The following is a 25,587-nucleotide window of genomic DNA, read 5'->3' as shown; positions in this document are numbered from 1 at the left end:
TTGGCTTTTCTACTATTTAGTGAAATGTAAGCTGTGCTCTGGGTGCAGAACTTCTCTATCCTCTGAGGGTGAAGTAGATCTGTTCCTACATTTCAGATCGATTCCACTTGTATACTGACTTTCTTTATTACTTTATTAAATATAACAAAAGACCAACTTTGTCCGTGAATCATTTATCAGTTTCTCTTAAGAATTTCCTCCACATACAGCAAACATGAAAGAAAAGCACGAGTTTGTTTCTGAGTGAAGTGCTTCTGTGATTCACGAAATGCACATGAAAAAGCAAAAAGTGGTGGGTGCTCCTGTTCTCCCACTGATTCCCTGCCCCCCTCACACAGCAAGCAGAGCAGCTGGGCAGAGAGGACCAGCAGAGGCTCCACAGGAACAGGAAGCTGGTCTTGATGGTGGACCTGGACCAGACTTTGATCCACACCACGGAGCAGCACTGCCAGCGCATGTCCAACAAGGTAATATCTGTGTGAAGGAAACTTCTGAAGCATTGGAGACGAAACTCAGAGAGACACGGTCAGGGCGAGCAGGAACACTGATGGTTTATCTGGAGCTTCTGCCGGAGAATTCTACATAGTGATAACGTCTACTTGCAACATTCTCTTGCACTATTTTGTTTCTATTCTGTTATTTCCTTCAATATTCTGTTGGTTTTTATTCGTTCTATGTCCTATATATATTCATGTTACACTGTTGAAGGAGCCTAGGTCCAGAGGTCGCGTTAAGCGAATATTTTCCGCCTATGATGTTTTTTTTAACAATGGCGGGAAAATCTGAAAGCAGTCCGTAATGTTGACGGATTAGAACAAACTCGGAACAGCGCCGCGAGGCTCCGGTGTTATGCCGTGTTATGCATGCCCGCCCAAAAAGGAAATGATACCGGTTCCAAACCTAACTTTGCCGAACAAATCATTGAAATGTCTGTGAGTTTTGGCTTTACGCCAGAGTCCTGCATTGATTGATTGATTGATTGATTGATTGATTGATGGATGTCAGGTCGGGACGAGTTGCGGAACTAATTGGCAACATGTGCGGGTAGCGGGGCTGGTTCGGTATTGCACGACGCGGGGGAGGGGCGGGAGCGGGTCTTGAAAATCAGACCCGCGCAGGACTCTGCTTTACGGCCCGTCTACAATACAGGCATAAAAAAATATTGATGCTGGGCGTGTCTGAAGCTTGGCGATTTCACGCGCCCAACAACCAATCAGGAATCTCCCAGGAATCTCCCGCCCGCCCCCGGCATACAAAGCCTGTCAATGTTAAAACGAGGTAAACTGGATATAAACTCCCCAAACAGGTGAAAACCTACCAGTTTCACCAACTGTCTCTGCCACCTCCCTCTATGTCTGGTTCCTCCGGTTTAGGTCCCGGTAGGTGAACAGAGAGCAGTCATACAGGACTGGGACACTTGCAACGGCTATGATTAATTTATCCTCCATTTTATGACATATGGAAAATAGTCAAGACCTGCGGTATCAGCATACACGCGGTTTGATTGGCTAGCGCTTTTACTGGCGGGATTTGCATAAACGGGATTTCATTGGCTGATGCCAAGCATGATGCGGATAGATGCTCGTGATGCTTGCAAAGCCATGCCATGCTCCCCACAATGCAGTTCGGCGAAGATTAAAAATGTTCTACGTCACCCCATTCAAGTGAATGGGCGAAGCGTTAAGTATTTTTCGATGCCTGTAGTGTAGGCGGGCCGTTACGCTGCGCGCGCTCCCGCGAGGTGCAGTAGGCATGCATAACACGGCGCAGTTCAGGAGCGTGCGCGACGGGCAGCGAAAGTCTAGCGCAACCTCTGCCTAGGACTTTGTTCACATGACAATAAAGCCTTGAATCTTGAATCTTCCTTCAGGGCATCCTCCACTTCCAGCTGGGCCGAGGAGAGCCGATGCTCCACACTCGACTTCGCCCGCACTGCAAGGCTTTCCTGGAGAAAATCGCCAAACTCTACGAGTTACACGTCTTTACGTTCGGGAGCCGCCTGTACGCACACACCATCGCTGGTAATTCACTCATTGCTCTTACACTTTACAGCACCTTTCCCACACTGTAAAGGATTCCATCAGAGGTGAGAGTACAAATACTTTGTTACTGTACTTAAGTACATTGTTCTGGTATCAGTACTTTACTCCACTACTTATTTTCCTGACGACTTTTTACTTTTACTTCTTACATGTTGAACACAAATACCTGTACTTTCTACTTCTTACATGTTGAACACAAATACCTGTACTTTCTACTTCTCACATGTTGAACACAAATACCTGTACTTTCTACTTCTTACATGTTGAACACAAATAGCTGTACTTTCTACTTCTTACATGTTGAACACAAATACCTGTACTTTCTACTTCTCACATGTTGAACACAAATACCTGTACTTTCTACTTCTTACATGTTGAACACAAATACCTGTACTTTCTACTTCTCACATGTTGAACACAAATACCTGTACTTTCTACTTCTTACATGTTGAACTCAAATACCTGTACTTTCTACTTCTTACATGTTGAACTCAAATACCTGTACTTTCTACTTCTTACATGTTGAACACAAATACCTGTACTTTCTACTTCTTACATGTTGAACACAAATACCTGTACTTTCTACTTCTTACATGTTGAACTCAAATACCTGTACTTTCTACTTCTTATATGTTGAACTCAAATACCTGTACTTTCTACTTCTCTCATTTTCCAAACAGGCTGGTTCCTTTAGTCTGAATGTGTGTTTGGTGGCGTGATCATTATTATTTAGAGTCATTGCGTGCCTATTGATTTGAACACGATCCGTGTATCAATCATTTCCTGGTCTTCTCTAAAGAAGAGGGACCAATGAAAACGTTGTCATGTTGCCGTTGTTCACCATGGAAACATTCATTATCTAACAATGACATTATTGTTCTATTAATATAAAGGGAGGTCAGGTACTCTTTAAAACAGCTGCTAGTTATGGGTACTTTTTACTGAAGTACATTTCAAAGCCTCTTTACTTTGACTTGAGGAAAGGATGTGTGTACTTTTGCCATCTCTGGAATCCACATAGTTTAATTGACATCAAAACAGCGTTGTACTGCACATTTGTGTCCATAAGAGGGAGGTGTCTGCTTATATTTGCATTTCAGCTCAGGTTATGCCGGCTATGTGTCATTTAAAAGCAGCAGGGTGCTACATTATAACATGCATGTGAAGCCAGTTAATATTTTGCATTAATTACCTTCCAAATCCCCAGCATAGTTTTAGTAGCATTTGGCTGGTAGGTGAGAGGATATATATATATATGTATCCTTCTAGATAAATATATTGAGATTAAATTAGATGAATACTATTCCTACCACCTTTTTTGCTTTTACCTTGGCCATTAAATCCATACAAAATATAGAACTTCAAGAGTTTAACCCATTTGAAAATAATGCACAATGGTTTGGTTTATTTGAAACAAATAAATCAGCATTTGTCTTGTTGTTCTGAGTTTGTATATGTATGGTTTATTGCACTGAACCCGCTTTCGACCACATGTAAACAAGGCATTGCAAATCTTATAATAATATTTAAAGGGTAAACAATATAAACATGTATATACACAATAAGTTAGACAACACTACAATAGAATAACCTGCTTATAAAGAAACTATATGTAATGGATATATACAACTTAATGTAGTTAATTTTTAACAGGCTGGATCATATTGGAGTGTAGGTAGTTTGGGTTGTCTTATTGGTATTCAGGGTGTGTCTTTCATCACGCTCTATTTAATAGAAGCAGCCTCACTGTTCGGCCTCCGTATGATGAAAGTTTAATGCCTTCTGAATTGGATTTTAGAACCGGCTGTGACGCAGGAAGGTCAGCACGTTTCAGATCAGAGCTTCAGATGTTTACAGTTTCTGTTGTGGTTAAAGGAGAGACACTACAGGGAAGGTCTCTCTCCGCAGCCAAGGTGTAATCCATGTGTGTGTCTCAGAGTTAGTTGTTAGTGAGAGCCTGAGAGACTTTGCAACAGTGTTCATTTTGGCAGCTGTTTTTGATTTAGTCTTTAGACGGAAATGTTTATTAGTTTTAGTCACATTTTAATCATTCCTATCCTTCGTAGTTTTAGTCTAGTTTTAGTCGACGAAAACTCAAAACGTTTTAGTCAACTTTTAGTCAAAATGTGTCTCTATGCTCTCTGAACGCTCCGTCCCCGGCAGATCTCTGTGTCCGCTGCAGCATGTCTGTTAGGCCCCGCCCCCCGCACACAGAGAGACACAGGGAGATCGCTCTTCTGGAGTGAAGAGAGCGGAAATAATGATATTGCAAGTTAGAAACGTAAGATGCATTTTGACAGACCAGACGGACACTTGGGGGAAAATATGCTGCATTTCGAATGTCCGATAGTCCACCATTAACACCTTAGTCCCGTCTCGTCAACGAAAACTAAATATACATTTCGTCAAAGTTTTCGTTATCAAGAATCTATTTTTAGCTCGTCATCGTCTCGTCTTAGTCGTGTAAAAAAGGAGGTCGTTGACGAACATTTTTCGTCATAGTTTTCGTTGACGAAATGAACACTGGTTTGCAACGCTTGATTTAAGGAGTAAATAGGAGGAAAGGTTTTAACCCTAAGTAGTATCTGCAATATATACAGATAGTTCTGCACTTCTATCAAAACGACACGATTGATGCTAGAAAAAGGGCAAATCAAAAATGTATTATCTAAAGGCAAGAAAAACTAAATCATGTTGAAATGTCAACGATTGATTTAAGGAGTAGATAGTGGGAGAAAAGGTGGAGGAAATGTCTGAACCCGAAGCAGCCGGTGTTTTTTACTGCAATATATAAGTCCTGCACCTCTATGGAAACGGCATAATCATGGCTAGAAGAAGAAAAGCAGAATAATGTCTTATTTAAAGAGAATATTTGTATTGATGTGCCGTGGAGATAAAACAGCATATTTGGTTGCCATATGCTTCTTTGAAATAAAGTGGAATACCTTCAGCGACCTTGCAGAGGAAGTTTCAAATATTCATCGTTTTTTTTTTTAGTCACATCCATCTTTAATCTTCCTTTTTTCTCTTTTAGGTTTTCTGGATCCTGAAAAGAAGCTTTTCTCTCATCGGATTCTTTCCAGAGACGAATGCATCGACCCGTTCTCCAAGACGGGGAATCTAAGGTGGGACATTTGAAAGAAATCATTTGATTTTTTGTGTGTTTTTACCATTATTTAACTCTGTTTCGTTCTGAAGCATGAAGACACCCTTTGTATGTTTCATTTTGACTTCCTTACAAGGTCATGATGGTGGATTTGAACAAATCATTTCTTCTGGAAGCGTTTTTCTCGAAGGACAATCTGTCCACGTTGTCAGTTACTCGTCAGGACTCTTTGAAGTAGAGACACTACATATTGATATACACCTGGACATCAGCAGGAGAGGACTCTTTAAAGTAGAGACACTACATACTGATATACACCTGAACATCAGCAGGAGAGGACTCTTTAAAGTAGAGACACTACATACTGATATACACCTGAACATCAGCAGGAGAGGACTCTTTAAAGTAGAGACACTACATCCTGATATACACCTGAACATCAGCAGGAGAGGACTCTTTAAAGTAGAGACACTACATCCTGATATACACCTGAACATCAGCAGGAGAGGACTCTTTAAAGTAGAGACACTACATACTGATATACACCTGAACATCAGCAGGAGAGGACTCTTTAAAGTAGAGACACTACATACTGATATACACCTGAACATCAGCAGGAGAGGACTCTTTAAAGTAGAGACACTACATACTGATATACACCTGAACATCAGCAGGAGAGGACTCTTTAAAGTAGAGACACTACATACTGATATACACCTGAACATCAGCAGGAGAGGACTCTTTAAAGTAGAGACACTACATACTGATATACACCTGAACATCAGCAGGAGAGGACTCTTTAAAGTAGAGACACTACATACTGATATACACCTGAACATCAGCAGGAGAGGACTCTTTAAAGTAGAGACACTACATACTGATATACACCTGAACATCAGCAGGAGAGGACTCTTTAAAGTAGAGACACTACATACTGATATACACCTGAACATCAGCAGGAGAGGACTCTTTAAAGTAGAGACACTACATATTGATATACACCTGAACATCAGTAGGAGAGGACTCTTTAAAGTAGAGACACTACATACCGATATACACCTGAACATCAGCAGGGGAGGACTCTTTAAAGTAGAGACACTACATACTGATATACACCTGAACATCAGCAGGAGAGGACTCTTTAAAGTAGAGACACTACATACTGATATACACCTGAACATCAGCAGGAGAGGAATCTTTAAAGTAGAGACACTACATACTGATATACACCTGAACATCAGCTGGAGAGGACTCTTTAAAGGAGAGACACTACATACTGATATACACCTGAACATCAGCAGGAGAGGACTCTTTAAAGTAGAGACACTACATACTGATATACACCTGATCATCAGCAGGAGAGGACTCTTTAAAGTAGAGACACTACATACTGATATACACCTGAACATCAGCAGGAGAGGACTCTTTAAAGTAGAGACACTACATACTGATATACACCTGAACATCAGCAGGAGAGGACTCTTTAAAGTAGAGACACTACATACTGATATACACCTGAACATCAGCAGGAGAGGACTCTTTAAAGTAGAGACACTACATATTGATATACACCTGAACATCAGTAGGAGAGGACTCTTTAAAGTAGAGACACTACATACCGATATACACCTGAACATCAGCAGGGGAGGACTCTTTAAAGTAGAGACACTACATACTGATATACACCTGAACATCAGCAGGAGAGGACTCTTTAAAGTAGAGACACTACATACTGATATACACCTGAACATCAGCAGGAGAGGACTCTTTAAAGTAGAGACACTACATACTGATATACACCTGCACATCAGCTGGAGAGGACTCTTTAAAGGAGAGACACTACATACTGATATACACCTGAACATCAGCAGGAGAGGACTCTTTAAAGTAGAGACACTACATACTGATATACACCTGAACATCAGCAGGAGAGGACTCTTTAAAGTAGAGACACTACATACTGATATACACCTGAACATCAGCAGGAGAGGACTCTTTAAAGTAGAGACACTACATACTGATATACACCTGATCATCAGCAGGAGAGGACTCTTTAAAGTAGAGACACTACATACTGATATACACCTGAACATCAGCAGGAGAGGACTCTTTAAAGTAGAGACACTACATACTGATATACACCTGAACATCAGCAGGAGAGGACTCTTTAAAGTAGAGACACTAAATACTGATATACACCTGAACATCAGCAGGAGAGGACTCTTTAAAGTAGAGACACTACATATTGATATACACCTGAACATCAGTAGGAGAGGACTCTTTAAAGTAGAGACACTACATACCGATATACACCTGAACATCAGCAGGGGAGGACTCTTTAAAGTAGAGACACTACATACTGATATACACCTGAACATCAGCAGGAGAGGACTCTTTAAAGTAGAGACACTACATATACACCTGAACATCAGCAGGAGAGGACTCTTTAAAGTAGAGACACTACATACTGATATACACCTGAACATCAGCAGGAGAGGACTCTTTAAAGTAGAGACACTACATACTGATATACACCTGAACATCAGCAGGAGAGGACTCTTTAAAGTAGAGACACTACATACTGATATGCAGCTGAACATCAGCAGGAGATAACTCTTTAAAGTAGAGACACTACATACTGATATACACCTGAACATCAGCAGGAGAGGACTTTTTAAAGTAGAGACACTACATACTGATATACACCTGAAACTTCAGCAGGAGAGTACTCTTTAAAGTAGAGACACTACATACTGATATACACCTGAACATCAGCAGGAGAGGACTCTTTAAAGTAGAGACTACATACTGATATACACCTCAACATCAGCAGGAGAGGACTCTTTAAAGTAGAGAAACTACATACTGATATACACCTGAACATCAGCAGGAGAGGACTCTTTAAAGTAGAGACACTACATACTGATATACATCTGAACATCAGCAGGAGAGGACTCTTTAAAGTAGAGACACTACATACTGATATACACCTGAGCATCAGCAGGAGAGGACTCTTTAAAGTAGAGACACTACATACTGATATACACCTGAACATCAGCAGGAGAGGACTCTTTAAAGTAGAGACACTACATACTGATATACACCTGAACATCAGCAGGAGAGGACTCTTTAAAGTAGAGACACTACATACTGATATACACCTGAGCATCAGCAGGAGAGGACTCTTTAAAGTAGAGACACTACATACTGATATACACCTGAACATCAGCAGGAGAGGACTCTTTAAAGTAGAGACACGACATACTGATATACACCTGAACACCAGCAGGAGAGGACTCTTTAAAGTAGAGACACGACATACTGATATACACCTGAACATCAGCAGGAGAGGACTCTTTAAAGTAGAGACACTACATACTGATATACACCTGAACATCAGCAGGAGAGGACTCTTTAAAGTAGAGACACTACATACTGATATACACCTGAACATCAGCAGGAGAGGACTCTTTAAAGTAGAGACACTACATACTGATATACACCTGAACATCAGCAGGAGAGGACTCTTTAAAGTAGAGACACTACATACTGATATACATCTGAACATCAGCAGGAGAGGACTCTTTAAAGTAGAGACACTACATACTGATATACACCTGAACATCAGCAGGAGAGGACTCTTTAAAGTAGAGACACTACATACTGATATACATCTGAACATCAGCAGGAGAGGACTCTTTAAAGTAGAGACACTACATACTGATATACACCTGAACATCAGCAGGAGAGGACTCTTTAAAGTAGAGACACTACATACTGATATACACCTGAACATCAGCAGGAGAGGACTCTTTAAAGTAGAGACACTACATACTGATATACACCTGAACATCAGCAGGAGAGGACTCTTTAAAGTAGAGACACTACATACTGATATACACCTGAACATCAGCAGGAGAGGACTCTTTAAAGTAGAGACACTACATACTGATATACACCTGAACATCAGCAGGAGAGGACTCTTTAAAGTAGAGACACTACATACTGATATACATCTGAACATCAGCAGGAGAGGACTCTTTAAAGTAGAGACACTACATACTGATATACACCTGAACATCAGCAGGAGAGGACTCTTTAAAGTAGAGACACTACATACTGATATACACCTGAACATCAGTAGAATGTCCTCTTAAATGTAGACGAGCAGAAATGGTAGCCTCATTTTTTCTCTGTCCGCTTCACTTATAAGAAAGTAATTGATTTTAAATGCTGTCACTCCCATTAGTTCCGCCACGTACAGATAAATAACAACCTTGCAGGGATTATAAACTCATCTGTTTTGTGTTTTTTTTCCCCTGACAGGAATCTTTTCCCCTGTGGCGACTCCATGGTCTCTATAATCGACGACCGAGAGGACGTGTGGAAGTTCGCCCCTAACCTCATCACTGTGAAGAAGTACATCTACTTCCAGGGAACGGGGGATATCAACGCTCCCCCCGGGTCCAGGGAGGCTCAATTGGCAAAGAAAGGTCAGTGCGGCGGCTCAATTTCCAGCTCAGTTTGAGTCGCCGAGAGGCTAAGCTCGGCTATGAGCTGCGACCCATTTTCGTAGAGAAAGTCCATATTGAAGTAAGATAGTTTCACCATATTTAATAAACAAAATCAAAATGACAGCACCAGCTCACCCTCTGTCATCCGCACTCGACATGAAACCTGTGACATATACACAAACCGCACCCATGTGACAATTACCAGAAGTGCTCAACAAACAAATAAAAGTGACGTAAAGAAATAATAATAGAGAGGCGAAGTCCCTCCCTTTCCAGGGTGGGACCTTATTTCATTTGAATTGTGTCATGAATTACACATATGATGTTTGTCAATTTAAAAAATCATTTCCATGTCAAAAAAGTCACAGTTTGTCATAAAACTGTTGAAATATAAGACTATGAAAAATACGCAACTAGAAAGACTACAAATCCCAGAGTCCCGGTCCCGCATGCTGGCTCTAATGAACCGACTAACTCCCCTTGTGTGTATGTACAGATCTCAACATGCCCAGACTTGGAGTGATTTTCACCTCTTTTAATACTTTCCGCCTCATTCTGAAAGAAAGAAGTGAAATGTGCCAACGTGACGGCCGTCTGGGTGTGTGGTGTGAGCAGGGCTGTCGACTAACTTTTTTCACTATCCTCCCGGAACCGTCCCGAAATTAATGTGGACCGTCCCGAAATTTAATTTTTTAAAACATTTTTAAATTTTTTCTACATTATCATTAGCTAGAATGATTCAAAGTGAGCTTTAACATAAATAAAACATCATACAAATCATTAGATCAGGGGTGGGGAACCTTTTTCCTCTCAAGGGCCATTTCAATGTTTTCAACATCCTCCGAGGGCCGTACAAATTATTGACCTCTGCTTAAAAATACTAAAATCACAGCCCATTCATTTGGCCTTTCTTTCATGCCGTGCAAAGAAAAAGCAACATCTGAATCCAGATATCGTACCATGACTCGTGCATGCATGCGGCATGACCACCAAAACAGAAAGATATGGACACAAGATATGTGCAAATGTATTTAGTTTCCTATCCATGTTGACATGATTTAAGTGGGGGGGAGACCTAACCTCCTCTAGGGGGGTCCTCACCTCCCCGGGAAGATTTTTTTTTAAATGTTGAAGTTAAAAGCATCAATCTGGTGCACTTTGAGAGCAACATTAAGAGATCTATGGATACATCTCTCATCACCCATATGAAACAGAACTGTAAGCAGATGTATTTTTCTTTATGGATATTTTACAAATCACTTCCCTTTCAAACTGTATTCTTGTTTATTAATAACAACTTTGTTTTACTGTCATACAGTATTTTATACCTGTTTACTTTATTGTCTTATTTTTTAGAACTATAATGATCATATAAAGATGTGCCTTTACCTCACTGGTTGGAGAAAAAGCTTCTTATATTCGTTAGCATAGCTAGCTAACCAGATGCTAATAACAACAAAGTTATTGACTGTATGATCAGTATGACAGATGAACAGATCGCCACTGGGCTTTCAACTAAAGACACAGCCACGCAGAAACTGCGGCATGTGTACGGCTCCTTATGGGTACTGCAATTTTTGGAAGTGCCGAAGCGACGTTCTGGTGCTCCCCTGCCATGCTCCCCTGTCAGACGAGCCATATACCACGTGATGACACGTTAGGCTCGTGTTGTGTTCAAGGACCCTGACCTTGGCCAGGAAAAACAGGCACTCGCCTGTTTAATTTTTTTGCGGTCTAGATTTCTTTAATTTTTTTCTTTTTTGCGTGTGTTTATAAATTGCCTCGAGGGCCGTACCAAATGGTCTCGCGGGCCGTATACGGCCCGGGGGCCAGAGGTTCCCCACCCCTGCATTAGATGATAATTCATCAACCTTTTTATTTGAGTAAATCAGTCAATCACATGACAAAGGCCAAATATATTTAAACAAACACACAAACGAGAAAATTACTCTAATATTGAATCCAAGCAAGTCCCATCCAATTCACAAAAAACTCCAACACTCTGTCCTGAAGACAGAAGACCGAACCCAGAGTAACCACTAACCAGGAGGACAGTCTGTAACACAGTCAGGAGACCTTCACAAACTGCCCCGCCCCCTCGCACACAGACGGGAGAGAGAGATCTCGTCTGGATTGGAAAGCTCGAAAATACATCATAGACGCATGTTGTAGTCTTATTGCATATTAGAAACGGAGTTGGCGAAACTAAAACTGCCATATAATGTTTATGTAGCAATAATATATATGATATATATTTTTTAAATGTCTCCAGTACCGATAAAAAGTCAGATAACTTCGGAGCTTAACGTTACCACTGTCTTTAATAATTCCGGCCCGGGGACCGTTTAATACCGGGGCTCGGTACCCACCCATACATGGGGAGAGGCGCAGCATATTGCTAAGGACTAAATACGATGGAGGGTTCTCATCTCAGCCTTATTATTACATCCCATAGGGGATGAAGTGGAGTAAGTAAATAAAGAGGCCGGGGCTCCAGGGTCTGGTTCCCCTGTGCGTTTTTGTGATGTAACGGTAAAACATTTCAGAATTCCTCCACGGGATGTCATTGTACATCACTCAACCCGCGAAATACACACACTCAGAGCCATATAATAGATAAATGGCGCTGCACACACTCAGTACATAGCTAGACCCGCAAATTTGCGGGCCAGGAATTCGCGGGCACTGGCTGACAGCTAGCGGCACAGCTGTAGCTATGTACTGTGTGTGTGTGTGTGTGTGTGTGTGTGTGTGTGTGTGTGTGTGTGTGTGTGTGTGTGTGTGTGTGTGTGTGTGTGTGTGTGTGTGTGTGTGTGTGTGTGTGTGTGTGTGTGTGTGTGTGTGTGTGTGTGTGTGTGTGTGTGTGTGTGTGTGTGTGTGTGTGTGTGTGTGTGTGTGTGTGTGTGTGTGTGTGTGTGTGTGTGTGTGTGTGTGTGTGTGTGTGTGTGTGTGTGTGTGTGTGTGTGTGTGTGTGTGTCTAAATGTTTTGTGCGTTTATGTTGACAAGGAGGTTTAATAACTGTGTGCTACACAAAACGTGCAGTCAGTTTCATTTTCATCGCCGTTCATCTCTCGTCCCAAATTCGTCCCAAAATATTTTTTTATCCTCCCCGACACTATTTTTTTCGACGACGGGACGTCCTTAAGCTCGAGCCCTGGGTTTGAGACGGGAGATGTAGTTCATTGAGCGGTTTCACACAAAAGTGTTACTTCACAGTTTTACGACACATTTTAATATTTTTTATTTGCAAAATTATCTTTTAAATTGACAAACATCATATGTGTAATTCGTGGCACAATTCAAACGGGATCGATCGATAATCTTTCTCTCTCCATTGACTTCAATACATACTTTTTCCGAAATAAGGTCCCACCCCGGAAAGGGAGGGACTTCGCCTCTCTATGACACAAATAATGAACTCTGGCGTAGAAGCATTGTGTCCACACAGTCAGTGCCCACCAACTTCTTTTGTAGGAAGACTCTTTGAGGACAAACTTTCCGGCGGTTTATGCAACACTGAGGGTTTAAAGGGGCCAGAATGAGCTGAACAGTTTCCAGCTCTGTGCACACTGCGCTTTGAAAGCCACTGTTAGCGTCCCTAATCTCTGCCTGCAGTTATGAGTTTATAGTGCAGAATTTCCCACAGGTTTCCTCAGCTCCTTGTTGGAAATAGAGGGACAGAGTTTACTGAACTGCATCTCACTGACACTCTGACATTAAGTGAAATGCAAAAAGAGGACAATTCTGTGCAAACTGGTAAATGTCAACGCAATGTATGAAGTTTAAATTGGGAATGCATCAGGGCCTCGCCTATTATCGAAGTGCTGTTTCATCAATGTATTTCACCTATTATAATCTGTTTATTATGGGGGGGGGGGGGGATTGGAATTGGGCCCGAGTGTGTCATACTACCCCACAATTCAAAACCCAACATATTGCTTTTTCAAATACTCATTTATTCCATGTCTACACTGGTTTTAGAAATGAGAGAATAAAGCTGAACGAATCAATGCATGAAGAAAACCCTGCTGTTAGAAAACAACTATTTATTTAAAACGATATTTTGATTGTTTTTTTTTTTTACCTTTTACACATTTCTTTCCACAATTATATTGCAGACAGAACCCTCTCCTTGCTTTAATGTTATTAATATAGATGACGCAGTTATGTATCACAATATCTCAGTATAGTGTTCCATTAAAAGACGATACATAGTGGATGCCCCTCCTTAAACTTTATTTCATGAATAAATGTAGATATGAGTACATTTTTAATACACTTTTATAAATACACGTGGCTACACAGTACATCGACATCATCTAAAACAAACCTAAAAGTACTTAAATACATTTTAAATGACAGAACGGCTCTAACATTGTTCAGAAGTATTCCATGCATCTTTATTGACTGACGTGCTGAATGTAGAAGGCTTAAATGATGTCTCTATTAGGCGCCTGTGTCACATGGTGCATTACAGAGAGTCAGTGAGGCGGCAGTGAACAGTCATCAACACTGTGTCACTGTGCAGCCAGCATGCTGAGTTACATGATGAGCCCACACACCTCTCATCGTGAATCAAACGCACCGTTTTATAGAGCGAAGCCTCCCATACTTCCACCTCTGTACGTCAAATATATAAATGATATATAATAAACAAAACAGATTAAATTATAAAAAATTAATTAAATCACACACAACCAAAACAATTAAATAGACTCCGGCTGGAAAACAGAGCTCTCTCTCTCTCTCTCTCTCTCTCTCTCTCTCTCTCTCTCTCTCTCTCTCTCTCTCTCTCTCTCTCTCTCTCTCTCTCTCTCTCTCTCTCTCTCTCTCTCTCTCTCTCTCTCTCTCTCTCTCTCTCATATATATTCATATATACAGTGGGGCAAAAAAGTATTTAGTCAGCCACCAACTGTTCAAGTTCTCCCACTTAAAAAGATGAGAGGCCTGTAATTTTCATCCTAGGTATACCTCAACTATGAGAGACAAAAAAAATCCAGAAAATCACATCTGATTTTTTAAGAATTTATTTGCAAATGATGGTGGGGGCTCTCCATCTCCAGCTGCCGTGTTCGCTCCCAGCTGGAAAACGGAATGGGGTGGTTGTGTTTCAGATGCAGTTTAAGGTTGGTGGTATTGCTAGCTTTTGTTGCTACCTCATAAGTGGTGCTAACGGAACTAAACGGGAAAAGTACTCCGGTGTGAACGCACCTATAGTCATTTGTTCTGGGCATGTCATTTTCGAGCCCGAGACCTGAAAAACAGGCTCAGGGCTTAATAGGTTTAGACCAAAACTCATGTACAACAACTTCCTTACTTGCATTAAATAAGCACTAATTAGAGGGTTATTGAGGTTAAAACTTAACTAATGGCCTATTACTTATAGAATATGGTCATATAGAATAAGGCATTACCGTAATTTTCGGACTATAAGGCGCAGCGGCATACCACTCTCGGTTCCACTTTTACTTTTGCGCGCTACCTGTCTCACTCTTTTCCGGCCTCCAGCTTTTCCTGCTGGAACCCGCCGCTTAAAGGTGGGGGTCCGCGGACCGGCCATAGAGCCCATAGAGTTAAAGGTGGGGGTCCGCGGACCGGCCATAGAGCCCATAGAGTTAAAGGTGTTGGCCGTTAGCTTTAAAAATCCATAGATTAGCCGCACCGTTATATAAGCCGCAGCGTCGAAAAATGGGGGAAAAGGCGCGGCTTATAGTCCGAAAATTACGGTAATCAGTATTGTATAATGACTTAATATAACACCTTAATATAAAGTGTTACCATGTTTTGTTTTAAAAAATAACTGCCATGTGTGGAATAAACAAATACAATTAAAAACAATTTGAAATGATCAGAACAGGAAACAAGCTGCTTGGAGCCAGGCAGTGAATCTCCTTAGAGACCTTTTGTAGGACCTTCTCATTTACACCCACTCTCAGGCTGTCTCATCAATTAGTGAGAAGTCGTGGTCGTGCTGATTACATGTTATAATAACAGCTGCCAGTCTCAGCAAGGGACCTTCTATTGATGCATAAAATACATCTTTGCACTTGGTTTCTTTCTGCAAATACAGAAGCACATCACTGCAGCGTAGCTCCATGCTGTCGGCAAGATCTAAAGAGCGATGCAGCCGTGTAAAGATTTGTTTACATTTTTATAATTGCATGAAACAAGATGTTTTCAGAAGTCTGGGTGCAGTTTCCGTATCTCCAGACGTTCATGTTCAAGTGAATGTTTAGCACGCATACGCAACTAGCTACCGGTATATCGAAAACTACCATGTAGATTGTCAGCTCCTCTTGAGTAGACTTAATTAGTTACAACTCTATTGTCATTACAGAGTGCAAGTAGCTAGACAACGAAATGCAAGTAGCATCTAACCAGGAGTGCACAAAGAAGCAATGAAGTGACGTGTAGGGATGCATATTGTTGACTTTTTTACGATACCGATACCACTGAACGATACCGATACTCAACCGATACATATCGTGATACTTTGAAATTGTATCATCCCACAATTACTCCCATGAAGCGCTTTACGATATAGTTAACATGTGAAATTAATATTAAATTCAATTGTGGGACTTCTTGGACCTTTTAGTAGGCTACTGAACAAACAATGAAAAATACATTAAAATATGAAGAAAACCGATTATGGAATATCTTTTATGCGTGAATAGCTCATCTTGTCAATGCAAACAGACCGTTATAGCACCGTTATAATTAATGTTAAACCTGAGATTCGACTAGAAAACAAATAAATAATAGAATAAAGGTCATGAGATCTCGGCATTGCACAAACAAACAAATCTCATCTTTAAAATCAACATTTGCCTTCACTGGTGAGAGAAAACAAATCCCATCACAGTTCATTTGTGGGACTTTTACCTTTCTAGTATTGAACAAACAATGAAAAATACATAAAATATGAAGAAAAACGATTATACAATCTGATTTATAACACCCGCCATCACGGGCCACGGACTCACTTATAAAATAAAATTAAAAAATATATATATATATTTTTAAAGTACCGAAACCGGATCTGATTTCGGTACGGTATACCGTAGCCACCAGTAACCGGTATTTCGGTGATACCGGTATGCATCCCTACGTGTAATATATAGTTCAATATAAGAATCTACGCATGACAGATGTAAAGACGATCGTAAAAAGATATTGAGATGCTGCAAACAATGCACGTCTAACAGTTCTAAGAATAATTTGTCTTTAAGGATCTACTAATCACTCTTGAAAAGTTTTCCCTACAGTCTAATTTGATGCATTCGTCCGGAGTCCACTGGACTGCGTATTTTATTTCGTGCTATGCCTCCTCTGATTATTATTATTATTACAGCCCTTTCCTTTCCATCCAGCCATGTAGCAACACTACTCTTATTATCACTGATGGAGTAGTTTGTTATCCAGTACCTTTACTTTTCATCTTACTATCTTAAAATGGAGCGATGCTTTCCTCCAAGCACCTTCATTCTGATTGACAAGTATTCGTACCTCCACACGTCTCATGGATTAGAGTTGGCTACAGAAACTTGCACTGGAATGACTCGCTGTATCCAGAGGACTCAGGTTTGCATTAGAGGGAGAGTTTTCTGCCAACATGAGCATCCCTTCCCGAGTCTGGGTTATCCTCCGGGGACAGAAACTACTAGTGTGAAATGATAGGAAGGTTATTACTAAAAGGTTTATAATCACAGGGTTACAGACCCTCAAGTATCTATTGATGCGATAAACTACATCGTGAAGAGGGCCATAACCTTTGCTGCTAGCAAGGTTGTCACAAACTAAACTTTGCTTAATGAAAACCAAAAAAAAAGGGATTGCCTATGATCTAACTAGATATATGGGATGCAGATGTGTACTTGAATATATTGTTTTATGTTGTGACTTTGCTAAATCAGTCTTATATTACCATTATAGGTCAGTGGGGGTAAAGATTATTTAGCATTTGGACCCCAAAACTAGCAAAAAGTAGTTGGGGGTGACACAAAAGGGACATTAGGTGTTCATTCTAAAAGCAAACTTACGAAAAAGGACATTTTAAGTGGTTAATGAAGTGCTATAAAATAGGAATGCCAGCGATTACTCGATTTTTCGAATATTCGTTACAGTCTCCATAATCGAAAATAATTTTTCAAATTCGATTTTATTTATATATTTTTTATTATTATTTATGTTTTTCTTTTTTTTCCTGGATTAGTTTCAACCAAAATATAGACTAATGCTAATAATAGTAATAGTATTAATAATTGTAAATGGCCATTGGTCACACCACCAGTTTGTTTTACTGTAAACTTGGAGGAAGCCGGCAGCTCAGGCTGCGCTGAGTGCAGACTGAATAATCGATTAATATTCGCCAGGGCTGTCCGATTTTCGAATTTGATCATGGTCAGTTTCTGGCATCCCCACTATAAACTATTTTAATATGAAAATATTCTGGGATTAATTAAGTTTGACTGATTCTCAAATACTTTTTCATTGATATATATTTATCCAGGTGAACATTATTTAATTATCATTTGTCTAATATTGAACACTTTGGCGCTCCATTAGTGTCAGGATGGGGATCATCTGATGTAAATTAGGCCAGAATCCTTTAAACTGTAGCTGTTAGTAGGGGTGCTCCGATCAATTAGGGCTCTCTATAAAGGCCGATCGTGAGAGCCGATCACATGACGTAAAATACATGACACTCTCTGTGTGCGGCAAAACAAGCTCGCCAAAATGGCTTCACCGGTCTGGCAGTATTTTAAGGTATCAGAAAAAGACAGTAAAATAGCGGTATGCAACGTGTGTGAAGCAGAAATCCTGCAGCTCCACCCGCTGGGACGAACCTGTGAGCGGAGCAACACACACTAAGAGTTAGACCTAACACACTTAGCTATTTGATCTACCTCTGGAACAAGCTAAACTAGTTACACATATATTTATTCTTCACTGTCGGGTAGGGCTGCTCAATTAATCGTATTTTAATCGCGATTACGATTATGGCTTGCAACGATTACGAAAACAACGTACATTTGTTTTGGTTTTCCAGTTGAATTATACTTAAAGTCCAGGGTAATCAACTGTTAAAAACATACTGTTCAATTTTTTTCCCCCAATAAATGGATGTTTTCAAAGTCAATGAATAATCGCATTTAATAATGGCAATTACAATTATTGACCCAAATAATCGAGATTATGATTTTTGCCATAATCGAGCAGCCCTACTGTCGGGTCACTCATTACTGGATCAGTGAGCTGCATGAGAAGGATAAGGACCGGTTATCGACCGATACTGATTCCGGCGATCGGCCCCAAAATTGGCGATCGGAGCATCCCTAGCTGTTACGGTACGTCCACACAGCAGCTTTGGAAAAAGCTTGCCGGCGGGCGTGTCTGATACTCGACCAACAACCAATCACATGAATCTCCCGCCCCTGACACACAAGCAGCGGTTTGATTGGCTAGAGCTTGTACTGGCATATGATTTGATTGGCTGACGCTTCCACCGAAAGCTTGAAAAGTTGAACATTGCTCAACTTTTGAATCCTGAGATGCCTGGAAATCTCCGCTTTGCTTCCCACAATGCAGTTAGGCGAAAAGCGAGGCAAAGTGACGTCACCCCATTCAAAGTGAATGAGCAGAAGTGTTGGAAGATTTTTTTAACACTGCTGTGTGGACGTACCGTTACTCATAAAATAGGTTTTGAAGCGTGTTTCTCTGAATGTTTTGTAATAACTTTGTCTTGTTTCCAGCAGGTGGTGCGTCAAGTCGATCGGCGGAGAGCACAGAAGGAACTCTTGGTGCCGAAGAACAGAATAACGGACCCAGGAAAAAGACCAAAGACCAAAGCATTTCTGCCAAGGAAGAGTCCACAACACCTCAGGAAGTTCCCACAAATGAACGGACACATCCCAAAGAGCTTGTGGAGGACGAGTCAGGGAAAGTTAAAGGGTCGGAGACTGACGCAGAGTCGAGGGAAACTCAGGTTAGCGACAGTACAAATGTCAAGGAAGATGATAGCAACAGGACATTGGTTACGAAAGAGCTAACAGAGAGTTCAAACTCGTCAGTGCCGACCCATGAGTCTAATAACTTGGAATTTGACCTTTCCAGTGACAGTGACAATGACTCCGTAACCAACAAGCCTTCCACACCAGAGAGTGAGAGTGAAGGCAAGACGAATAAGAAATCTGGGCAGGAAGAGGTCAACAAAGACCATGGAGAAGGGACGAAGGAAGTGGAAAGTAACAGTAAAAGTGAAGGAGAAACCGGTTCTGAATCGGCAGAACCTTCAGGAGTTCTTCCACCAGACCCTGAGTTGGGAAATGGCTGCCCCGATAAAAGTGAACCAGAAACCGAGTCCCAGAACAGCGAACAATCCGGAGTCACAATGGGAGAAGAGCTGCTCGACCAGAGTATGGAGGACGAGGAGGAAGAAGATGAAGAAGAAACCGATATCGACCAGGACGATCACTTGATCTACCTGGAGGAAGTTCTGGAGAGGATCCACGGGGAGTACTACACAAGATACGAAGCCTACCTGAAGAAGGAGGCATCTGAAACGCCGGATATGCGCAAGATTGCCCCGGAGTTGAAAAGTAAAACACTGGAGGGAACGACGATAGTGTTCAGTGGACTTTACCCGACAAACTACCCGATGGAGAGGACCAGAGAGCACTACCACGCCAAAGCACTGGGGGCGAAGATCGGAAAACATCTGGTTCTGAACGCCCAAGATCCCAATCGGACGACTCATCTCATCGCAGCGAGAGCCGGTATGTAGATACGTGTGTATGCTGTCGAACAGGCAGTGGTAGCATTATCAAGGTCAAATTTAACAATGAATTAGATTAGATTCAACTTTATTGTCATTGTGCAAAGTACAGGTACAAGCCAATGAAATGCAGTTAGTATCCAACCAGAAATGTGCTAAATATAAATAAATACAAGGTGCATATTATAAAAACTGACAATACAGGGAGGGAGCATTGAATGAGCAAAAAATTCTACAATATACAGATGTAAGTATTGACCCCTTTGGTTAAAAATGTACTCAAATAACACATTATAATAGCATATTATCAATAAGTAAAGTCCCCTATGGGCGTTGCTGTTGAACAGGCATACAGTGGTAGCATTTTTTTACTTTATTTTCATTTGTATTAAACAACGCATACAACGTCAAAGACAACCAAAAACAGGTGTGCAGGTTGTCAATTTTTTTTGGATAACCCCCCCTACAGAATAATACAAGATTAATAGTACAAACACATCTAACATGATAGACAAACATATGGTTCAAATCACAGCACAGCACAACAACCACAACAACAAAACACATAAAAAGGTTGAGATAAATGTTAGACATGGTTGACCTATAGTAAATCTATATCAATGTCAAATTTAACAATGAATTGAGCCTTTTGGTCAACAATGTACTCGAATAACACATGATAATAGCATTTTGGTTGATTTTTAAGTTTACATAATATCAATAAGTGAAGTCCCAGTTGTAGCGTTGTCAATGTCAAATTTAACAATGAATTGACCCTTTTAGCAATTATAGTTTTGAGACTTAGGCCCCATTTACACGGGAACGCAAACTAAACAAACCAAATTCGATATCAAAAAAGTCTTCCGTTCACACAGACACGGCTCAATAAACGCGTCCCTTTACACGAGACCGCTCGACCCGCTGGAGACGCTGTAGTACATATGCCGGGCCTGTAAGTGGCGCTGTACTGCCGCCACAAAATACATCAAAAGCAGCGAAGAAGACCCCCGAGCATGGTTGCCTGATTGCCCTTCTGTTTATTCTCCGTGGTGGATTTAGCAACATGTCCACTTGTTGCTGATGGTTGTGGTAGAGGAGCTGTAGATTTTGCACTAACATCAGTAGCAGTAGCAGTTGCTGCTGACAGTAGCTACTGAGCATGCTACAGCAGTGAGGAGCAGAGGTGGGGAGAGGCGGGGCTATGGCTTCATCGTTATCAGGAAAATTATCGTATAGGATGTACACACGGAGCCGTTTGGCCCGCCAGAGTGTTCCGTCCGCAGATCTATCCACCTTGGGACCCATTACCGTTTGAGGGCTCCGTTTCCGCGGTTCCGTTACGGCCTCGTGTGAACGAACGGGCTATATGAAAAAGAGAAAAGTAGCGGATACAACCCGTTTCGTTCCCGTGTAAACGGCGCCTATCTGAAACTGGATTTGGACGATTGATTTTGATATTGAGAAACTTTTTCTGACCTGCAAATATAGTTTGGGCAGTTTCTTTTCGAAGCTATGTGCTATAACCTTTTATAATTCGTGCAAGCCATACTTTGCTAATGAAGCTACAATTCAAGAAAGGTCATTGACAGCTTGTTTAAATGCCGGGGTGTCTGACATATTGGCAAATGTATGTGTTTGAACCATTGTCAAAACTCTAAATAAGCAGAGATAATTGAGATCGAATGTCATCACAATTATTGTATCTCAGACATTTCCAGTGTCATGAGCTGTCGTTAACATATTAAAGCAAGGTCTACAAACTGTAGGGACGTTAGTTAAATTAATGGCATCTCTGGAACAGCAACAATAGATAATGATTAGTTTGCATTAGCATGAAATGTAACAGTTTTGTCCCGGTATACAGACGGGAAACATTGAGGCTGATATCAGTGTGCTCAAGTACTTGATTGTGTGTTTTCATTGTTCCCTGTGAATCATTTGTGTGGTGCAGAAGACAATCTGAATCTATTGTTCTACTTAAAAGGTCACTTTAATTACAAAACACAACGTGCAATTACGTAACTAAGGTTTTTCAAAGTCAACTTTAATGTCAATCTTTAAGTTTGTGTGTACAGACAGAGAGATCGAAATAACGTTTCCAACAATCCCGAATACAAAAATACAAATATACAAATGTGTATAAAATATATATATACAATCAACGGACACATTAAGATAAAACACAACAATCAATATATATAAAATAACAAAATAACCGTCACTTTAATGTCTTAGGGAATGTACATAATGCAAGATTGTCCATAGCAGCGTGAAAAAGTGTGCGGTGCTGGAACTACTAAATACTAAAAACTGTTATTATTTACTTTAATTATGTGACTGTCTGTGTTTCCTGTAGTTATTGAATTACTCTTTTTACTGCACTGTTAGTGTACAGTTGTATTGTTATTGTGCTGCTGTGTTTATTGTATTTTTGTAACTCTGGCACAACAATTTCTTTCGAGATGAATAAAGTCCTATCTTATCCTACTGCTAGGTAATTGAAGGCATTTAAATACGTTGCTTGTTGTGAAGACTGGTTTGAACCAATTGGCAGGTTAGCACTAGGTCCTGAGATCTTCTGTTATACGAGCTCCTCACCTGTTGGCTTGTTTTCATGTAATCGTTTATTTAGCAGGGACAATGCACGGTAATGAACACTTAAAACATTCAAATGTGTCAAGCGTAACAGTGCCAGATTTGAGCTAATTTCCATCCGCAGTCCCTCGCATAAAACATTTAAGAAGATTACATTTTACAAACATGGCAAAAACTAAATACATGATATGCAAAAAGTGCAAAAGAGCAAGAGCAGCAAACACAAGTATTTATGACATGGCAGGACAATATAGCAGCTACGACATATAAAGTGCAAGAGGAGATACAAGAGATACATAAAGTGCAAGAGGAGATACCGCTGTGTTAAAGTGCGTTTAGCAGTGATTGCACGTCTGTTTGTTTCTCAGCCATTCTTTGAGTTGACCTTTTAAAACTATTGAGAGGACAATCCCTTATCTCAGTTGGGAGGCTATTCCACAAAGAGCTGCCTTTAACGGAGAGGACATTTTGTCCAAAGGTCTGCGGTGGACCTCACAGTCTCCTCTGGTTTCTGACCTAGTGCAGCGTCCAGTGTGTTTTTTGTGGATGAATTCCCCTAAGGGAGGGAGGGGGGGGGGGGGGGGGGCAGTCCATGTAAACATTTATAAAAATAACACATACTTTTAAAAGACTTAAAATTGTCAAAGCTCAAGAGATTGTGTTTTTCAAGGATGGTACAGTGGAGGTATGAATGTGGCTTTCTGTCAAACACCTTGATACAGCGTTTCCGCCAGGGGGCCGTTTTGCTGTCATTCGACGCCATTATTCAGCTCGGGACGCCCTGAACGCGAGCCGAGGGCCTCCAAATATATTAATAATTCGAGAGAAGATCGAGAGTTTTTATCAATTGAAATGAGGAAAAGGAAAAAAGACAAGGACCTCCCTCTGTTGGAGGGGCAAAGGAGTCTGGTGGGATTCTTTTCGGTAGAGATTTTATTTTTTTAAATACTTTTTTATTTTTTTATTCAATATTAGAAAACAAAAATTACCTTGTTCAAGTCTTAAAGTCATCCTGAGGCCTTAGTTTTGGTTTCAAATTACACAACATCATGTATGTGTTGCTTCTTTGGGGCTTGTTAGACCTGGTTGCTTATTTCTCTCAAATCTGGCAACAGAGTGGGCGCAGTGTCTAATTGTAGCAGTAAGCTAACGAGTACTGAAAGCTTTATTTTGTTTTGATCCAATGCTGCACAACTGAACTGATCCAATGCTGCTGTGAAACAAAGAAGCTATATCCATGTTGGATAGAATATCCAATTTAAATAAAAAAAATAACCTTAAGGGACAACTTGAATGCATTGCATAAAGATCGGATCGGGAAAGATCGGTATCGGCAAATTGTCAAATTCAAATGATCGGAATCGGATCGGGAGCAAAAAAAGGTGACCGGGACATCCCTACTTTTCGGAGTATTGAAGATTGTTTCCCCGACATCGAAGGTGCCTGCTACAGGACAACACGGAACGCGCGCGATTTGGACGCGATGAGCGGAGGGGGTTTTAGTGGAGCACGCGTGTGAGCTGTGAGCACCAGAGCCTCGCAGCGGCGAAACTGAGGCTCCGTGGTAAATTGTGGTAACATGAAGAGCTGTTTGGGAAAGAGCCGAAACAGCCGGCGCTTTAAGAGAGCCGAGCCAAATGATCCGGCTCACTAATGTAAAAATACAGTATCTATAAGGGACAGCTCAAGTCAAAATTCAAAACAACCCCCCCCCCCCCCGCTCTCGGGGTGGACGCCCTCTCAGCCCTGGTCTGGTGGAAACACTGCCTTGATAGCTCTCTTGTACAGCTGTTCTATGGGTTCCAGGTTTTATTTGTGGCACAAGCAAACGAGCAGTTTGTCAAACAGTATTCAATGTGGGATAGAATCACACAGTGGAGGTATGACTTTGCAGCACTGACACTTGAGAGAGGTCTGCACACTGGTGTCAAAACATGGATTTATGCAGCTTCAAAAATGAATGTTTCAAATTGATTACTTCCCTGAGACCGCTCCTTCCTCCTGTAATTAGAGCCAATTGATTGACAGAAACACAGCTCGCTGCTTTCTGACATTAAGCATGAACGCTGTAGGCTTTTTTTGTTTTTCTCCACAAATGGGAAGGGATTTCTATTAAAAAAGTTGGTGAAATGTGTATTCTGAGGAGGCCTGTTTTACTGCCTTGAGTAAAGCTGTTTTTAAAAGTGGTTGAACGTCCTTAAGGGTCCTTATTTAAATCAGAAAGTAAACTTTAATCCCATATTTACATTTAAATCTGTCACGTTTTCTTTCAGCAAAATTGATATTTTCAAAGTGCGGTTCAGTGGGCAATATTCCAATGTTTTTTTAAATTGAAATACAAACAATTTAACCACATTTTTCATTGATGCAAGCAATATTCAAATAAAAAAAAAAGCTCAATGAAAAGAGTTTTGGATATAGTTTATTTTAAGACTTTTTAACATTTGAAAAGCTTACAGATATTAAATTCTACTTTAAATGTGGTCCGAAAATGCCCAAAGTATTATCGCACTTTTTTCACATTATAACAACATTTTGGTTAATTTTTAAGC

At 40.7% G+C, this 25,587-nt stretch overlaps 1 protein-coding gene across 2 annotated transcripts in view; it reads left to right on the top strand.

Moving 5' to 3' along the window:
- Nucleotides 1–25,587, top strand: part of ctdp1 (CTD (carboxy-terminal domain, RNA polymerase II, polypeptide A) phosphatase, subunit 1) — a 113,759-nt gene that overhangs the window by 5,077 nt on the left and 83,095 nt on the right. The window contains exons 4-8 of one of the 2 annotated variants that reach the window (XM_079652698.1): nucleotides 339–467; nucleotides 1,871–2,021; nucleotides 5,077–5,167; nucleotides 9,475–9,641; nucleotides 19,422–20,441. In XM_079652698.1, the coding sequence (XP_079508824.1) occupies nucleotides 339–467; nucleotides 1,871–2,021; nucleotides 5,077–5,167; nucleotides 9,475–9,641; nucleotides 19,422–20,441 (1,558 nt within the window). Of the gene's footprint in view, nucleotides 1–338; nucleotides 468–1,870; nucleotides 2,022–5,076; nucleotides 5,168–9,474; nucleotides 9,642–19,418; nucleotides 20,442–25,587 lie in introns of both variants that reach the window. The other variant, XM_079652697.1, reaches the window with a different exon arrangement.

Source organism: Notothenia rossii (assembly GCF_949606895.1).
Source record: "Notothenia rossii genome assembly, chromosome: 10".
NCBI classification, from domain to species: Eukaryota; Metazoa; Chordata; class Actinopteri; order Perciformes; family Nototheniidae; genus Notothenia; species Notothenia rossii.
The sequence above is the reverse complement of the archived record's forward strand: the minus strand, read 5'-3'. Positions and strand labels throughout refer to the sequence as shown.